The following is a 6,804-nucleotide window of genomic DNA, read 5'->3' as shown; positions in this document are numbered from 1 at the left end:
GAACATTTTTTTAATTTTCTTAAATTCTCATTAAAAAGTGAGTAAAGAACAGATTATTTTGAAGTTTTAAAAAGGAGGAGTTGCGATAAGTACATTTTTTGGGCTCCAGGGGTTCCCAAAGTTGCGAATAAAAAAATAATTTTAGGAACCGTGAGCATTATTTTCAAAAACGTTTTTACCATAAAATATCTGTTTGAACCAAATGAACGTTATGCGAGGTGATTTTCTTACTTTCGACCCTCGGGGGCAAAAATTGGGAGGGGGGGTCCATTTTTTGAAAATTTTGGAACCACCATTTTTGACCTATCCCTTTGAACCCCACTAAAAAGCTTTTTACAGTTTATTAGTATCTGAAAGACGTTCATCCTACCGAATTTTGAGCTCAATAAAAATTTTCGCTGGTACTCAAAAATGCAATTTTCCAATTTTTCGTAATTTCGATATTTTGGGAACCCCTGGAAAACTAGAAATCTGCGATTTGCGCCAAACGTAACGTTTTGAGGTACAATTCAATAATCTGGATGAAAAAGTTGAATTAAGCACCCTGTATATTCGTAATTTTGAACCTTTTTTTTTAGAACCCCCCATTTTAGGCACCCCTAAAAAAGGCGTTTGCGCATAATTTTTCAAATAAATTGAAGAATTTGCATTTGAAACACACTAGCAAGTGCTCGATAATTTTTCATATGATTTTTCCAGTAACTTTCAAAATTGAGCTATTTTGGATCAAATTCTGAGATTTAACTCTTCGAAATGACGTTAAAATAACGTTTTCATGATTTTAACGGAGTAAAAATGCCAGAATTTGACCTAATCATGGTATCTAACGGATTTTTTCTTGAAAAAATCACTACTTTTCTCACTAGGTACCTGTCTTCAACCAAATTTTTAGCAAACTCTATTACCTCTCCCCCCCCCCCACAAACAAACACAAAATCTAAAAAATCTAATTTTTCACAGGAAAATTTTCAAAAAATTAACATTGGAAGAAAATTTGTACACAAAGGATTTCTTAATTTCGATCAATTTTTTCAATAATTTGGAGGTTTTTGTTGCACGTTTGAATTTTTTCCTTTTTTCACTACCTTTTCGACTGAATTCATTACTTTTTCAATACTGCCACTACCCATTTTTAAAACCACTACATTTTCACTCCTTTCACTACCTGTTAGATATCCTGTACGTATTTGAAAAAAAATATGACGCTAAAGTAAACTTGGACGTTTTTTAGACCACTTTTTAGAAAATCTGTAATTTCCAAAATATACCCAAAGCCTCCAGAACAGCTTGAAACCACCTACAATTGAATCAGCAAAATTGAAAATTGGGTACTAAGTTAATTTCATTTCGTTTCAACAGCTCAATTGGGTAAAATGTTGCGGATGTTTCAATTTTCGAAAATCTGCTACGGTTCTCAGGAACTACCACTCAAAATAGTGTCGAAACCGTTTCCAATCAATTTGGAGGGCCGAAAACAAGGCACACACCAAATTTCAGGTTTTTTCGTCTATTTGGTAAAATTTTGATTTTTTTTTTTCATTTGTGACCCAAGTTTGGCTTCTTAAAAATTCATTAAAAATCAATACGTTTGTGAACTAAAAAATTTCATCTACTGTTTCCAAATTCGTATTCAGAAACTCAAATCACGTCGATTCAAACCAGATGGACAATTATTTTAGCTGATTTTCAAATTCCGTGATTTTAGATATTTTTTTTTTGATTACCCATTGAAAATAAAAGGTTACAGGTGTGGAAATGACTTACGTAACTTTTCTCGTAAGGATTATAAAATTACTTACTTATTTTCATACGCGAATTCACATTCTATAACTCATGGAAGGAAATTTGTACTCACCTGAAACAAAAAAAATTAAGGTGGGATTAGTTAGTTATAAAATTACTAATCCATCAACAAAAAATACATACATACATAAAATAATAATGGTCGAAGGCCAATAGAGCAAAAATTCTGACGATCTCGACGCTTGATAAAGCGGCAAAAATTTCAAAATTGATTGTAAAAATCGCTCAAAACTATCAAGAGTTTATGGACTCGTCACAAAAATACAAAAATTTGAGAAAATGTCTCATTTTAGTCGGGGAGCCCGCATAAGGATCTATTGCACCCCCCGTCGATCCTCTGGAAGAACTTTTTTTAAGGAGGGAGTCCTATGGAACATTTCTAGCCCTTGTACTGAAAAAAAGTGGCCCTACTTACAAAATGGCGGCCACGTAGGACTTGCACAAAATTTTTCAAACCCGTACATGGGTAGATCAAAAGATCAGGCAAAAATTTATCACCTGTCAACATTTCAAGTGATAAAGTGCGTTTTTCGATTTTTGGTGAATTTTTGAAAATCAAATTTAGGCCAAAAAATGAAGGGAAAAATCAATATTTTACCAAATTGACCAAGAAAGCTGAAATTTGGGATATACCTTATTTTCGACATGCTGTCATGTAAGGATGCCTAAATAGAAATAGTTAGGCAATTACATTGGCATAAATTCGACGATCCTCTTCAAGGTTAAAATCATAGGTGGGAAAATTGATAGCTTATGACGTTAGGTACTTACCTACCTAACGTCAGTATATTTTCGGTAATTCGAGTATATGAACGTGTTTGTTCGAATGTATTTTATCTTTTTGATAATGTAATAAGTGAACATTCTTTTTTCAATTATTAAATGGTGTAATATTTCGGTACACGAGTTCGAATTATTTCAAATGATTTATTTTCAACTTTAGTTCCTGAGTATGCATCAAATGGAGTAAGTTCTTAATTCGAGCAAACCGGCTAGGCTGAGGTAACTCCTCATGCCATAGTTCCGGGCAGTATTTAGGGCTTTCTCAAACTAGGCTACTATATAATTCAGCTAAGAATTGTAGTCGCAACTTATTAATTAGATAATCAAGGAGATGGTTTTTTCTTAAGCTTGCAATTTAGATAATCCAGTTAAGGATTTAATTCGCCTAGTTTTCAAATAAGATAATCTAGTGAAAGATTTCAATATGTGACCATCTCATTTTATTCTTAGAATTAAAATGTACGTAATTTTTAATTACTAATTCGAGTTAGATAAAACTAGGACATTGTCCGAAAATGGTTTATGATTGTAGACTCTGTCTACCTTGTAAATAGATATGTTCCCCTGTTTTGGTTTGAGATTACTCGAAAGCTATCTCCATTTAATTAGAGCATTAATTTATGTTGATATAGGTAGGTTATTATTTCCTATATAAACTCACCCCAGTTATCTCAACAGTAAAATTCCTATACCTATTCCTACTCACTTACGTTCCCTAGTCCAAAAATTTTCCTATTTTCAAATCAATCTATATCACATAAATTAATTTGGCGCCCAACGTGGGGCTAGGGCTTAGTGTGTTTAATAGGTATTAATTAATCCTATAAAAAATTCAAATTTCGAAATTTTTTGTGTCAAAATTCATCTTCGAACATGTGTTCAAAATGTAGGCATGAAGATAGGTTTCGAGTAATAAAATATGGCCGATAATAGAATTATAACTCGCGTTATCTATATTCCATTGTGAGACACTCTCGCCTGATAGTGAAGTACGGTCCGCATGTGGATAGGTACTGAATAGGTAGGTACCTATCTACTTAGGGAACGAGTTTGTGAGAGAGTGTATTTAACATCAAGCAGAAAGCAACGATAATTATACAAGTCTTCTCGTTGTACCAACTTTGTAAAGTACCAGCATTCAAGTACCAGAATCAAACTAGATAACGACACGTATAATTCGAATCATCTGTACCTCATCGACAAAGTACCAGAAATCGATCATCATATTACGTATAATAAAACACGCTTATACATGTAGTTTTACATACATTACTTTGTATAGCCTCGGCTAGGAAGGATTTTGGTAAAGGCCACGAAATTAAATTCCCCTCTCCCGCGTATTTTCGAGTACCCGAGTATAAGAAATATGCCTTAGCTTTAAGTTTATGTTTTTCTAATAAAATTCATCGGAAAAAAAAAAAAAAAAAAAAAAAAATATGAGTATAGAGGAATCAACATCGAGTTGACTAAATTCTCAGAATCGTACGCATTCGTTTCTCTATTGTATTAGATCGCCATTTTATATTTCTTATCTTTCTAGTCTCCAACGATCGCAACATTGAGTTTTACTACTAAGTATTTGTCTCGCTTTTGTAATGTAAACATCTCGTCTTCGTATGTATTTGCGTTTACGTGCAATTTGTTTGTATTTTATGCGGTTTTTTGATTTTGATTTGAAATTTAATTCGAGTAATGTGCTTGCGATCGATTTCGAACTTTTGAGAGTAAATCTTTAATTGAATTTTCGTTTCTTTGAAGTGAAGTGTGGTTCGAGTATTTCGCGAGATTGTGTCGAATTCGATTATTTTCCATCAATCCGATCCTGTTGTATACTTGGGAATTTTTATCATTACGATTATCATGGCGTTTGTAGAGGTAAAGATTTAGAAACCGTTTGAATTTGATTTTTCTATACTATTATTGTGTTGTGTAGTTGTCCAAAGGCATTTTACTTGCCAAAATTGGTTATGTAAAATGTAACCTGGCGCCTGACGTGGTAATGAATCCCTTTCGGAATTTTTCATGCAACGTAAGGTGTTTTTGGACAATTTAGGTTAGTTTTAGTTTTAAAATGTTTGTGTTAGACCATCGCCTTGATTGAAGTAGGGAAATAGTTCAGTTAGGGATTTTAGAGATAGTTAGGAAAATACTGCCCAGAACAAGTCGGTGTAAACGCTCGAGTTTGTACTTATTGATTATTCTCCATAGTGAATAACGAAGAAGAGCCTGTGATCCAGATCAACGAAGATACGAAATCTCCGTCTGTTAGTATTCATTATACTGACCCTGCAGTTCTCCAGTATTCGATATCTGATAGTTTTGTACTTGAGTTGTCTATCAGTCCAAACGACAAAATCGATACTACAACTACATCCAACGAAGCAGATAGTTCGATAGATAAAGAATTAAGTGGTTTTCGAGACCAGTTCAACGAAACTGTTTACAATCCTGAATTTTCCGACGGTTATATAAAATACCATCGAGCTCGAACAATTTCGAATTCATCATCTTTATCGACTTCTTCGGAACAACTCGATTTAAATTCAGCCGAGAAGAAAGAACGTCGACGAGCCAAAATATTTTTCCCCGAACGTGAATTGCGACCAAAGAAACTGCCAGTAGGTTTCTATAAAGAAACTAAATCGAAATTTCGTCCACGCTCGCAAAAAACGCACGATTCTACGAGTAGTGACGTGATACGAATTCCAGTCGAGATTCCACCGGAAGATAACGAAGTATTCGACGAGACATATCAACCAGCAGAAATGTCTCATACTCAGCAAGAATACGAAGCCGTGATTGCTGAAAATGCTCGATTGAAACAAAGACAAAAGGAGTTAGAAGAGATTAATCGTAAACGATTATCGTTACTACCCGGTGCTGATGAAGCAGGAACATCACAGAATTCGAATAATGTGACTGCGGCACAATTAATTGATGCTTTAGAAATAACGAATGAAAGAATGTCTGAATCTGTAGCTATGCAATTTGCTATACATAACAAACCAAATCGAAGTTCAGCAGGAGGTCGAGATTTTGTTCCACAACCAACTTGTATTACAATTCCACAACGGAATTTTAATTTGAACGTCAAACAAGAAGAGTTTGAGATTGGTATTCCTGGCTCGAGATCATTACTAATAATTGATGAAGTGGAATTTTCGAGTACTGATAATTCAGCTAGTAATAAATCGATCAAAGTGATTTGTGAAGGAGCTCGAGTTACTCCTTGGAAAGCTTCAGATGATCATAGAACTGTCGAGGAATTTTTAATTGAGTTCGAGAATGAAATCCGCCAACTTGTACGAACAAACAAGGAGTATAATCTAGCACTCGATTTTTTCTTGTCACACGCTGAATTATTGAATTACAAAAAAGCCATAAAATTTGACGGTCCATGGCACGAGAATGCTATAAAGTTAGTAAAGCAATTCTCAACAATCAACAATCAGCAACGAGATATCCGAAATTTCGAGAAAGACAAGAAGAAACCTCAACAAAGCGTCGTCGACTTTTCTACATTTTGGTTGAGAAGAATGAGGTGGAATACCTCAGTCACAGCAAAATGGATCGTACAAGTTTTGTTGACTAAAATTGGACCAGAGTATCGCGAAATTTTTAAAGAATGCACGGCCAGTGATACTATTGAAGATATTATCGAAGAAATTCGTGAAATGGAAGATGGTGGAATATCAAATAAAACGATGTGATGGAAAAGTAGTAAACCAACTCAAGAGTCCCGATGAAGGTATTCCAAATCCGAAAAAGTCGGTTATAGAGAAAGAACACTCGAGTATACCAGCTGTCAAAATTCCTGAGAATAGTACGAAGCTCCTACCTCCTTCACACGCACCAATTTCGAGCACCATGACCATTGACGAAGTAGTGGCAAAGTTTAAAGCGAATAAAGAATTGTCCATCAAACCGGTCGCCTCTACGTCAAGTCAGCCTACTACTCCTTTTTCGCAATCGAAATCGACTAATGATGAAGCTACTAATACGGATAATCCAATTCGAGTACCTGCGGCTGTTCCAATTCAACCATCGCCAAAATACCTCTCTACGAGATTCCCAAATTTGAATTACGGTGAAATCGATGGACCACAGATTTTTTCAAATGACTTGGTGGATCGTGAATTAATTCCAATTTGCGAAATTGTACACTACATTCCACATAACTTCCCAGCCGAATATCAACGAATTACAATTAACTGGAAT

General features: G+C 34.7%; 1 protein-coding gene across 1 annotated transcript; it reads left to right on the top strand.

Annotated features, from left to right (window-relative positions):
• The first annotated feature begins 2,458 nt into the window (after positions 1-2,458).
• LOC135848428 (uncharacterized) lies at positions 2,459-6,296 on the top strand. Its single transcript, XM_065368330.1, has 2 exons — positions 2,459-2,769; positions 4,795-6,296. Coding segments are annotated over exons 1-2 (1,503 nt in total). The 5' UTR covers positions 2,459-2,768.
• The last annotated feature ends 508 nt before the right edge of the window (positions 6,297-6,804 follow it).

Source organism: Planococcus citri, chromosome 5 (assembly GCF_950023065.1).
Source record: "Planococcus citri chromosome 5, ihPlaCitr1.1, whole genome shotgun sequence".
NCBI classification, from domain to species: domain Eukaryota; kingdom Metazoa; phylum Arthropoda; class Insecta; order Hemiptera; family Pseudococcidae; genus Planococcus; species Planococcus citri.
Note: the sequence above shows the minus strand (reverse complement) of the source record. Positions and strands in the feature narration are given on the sequence as shown.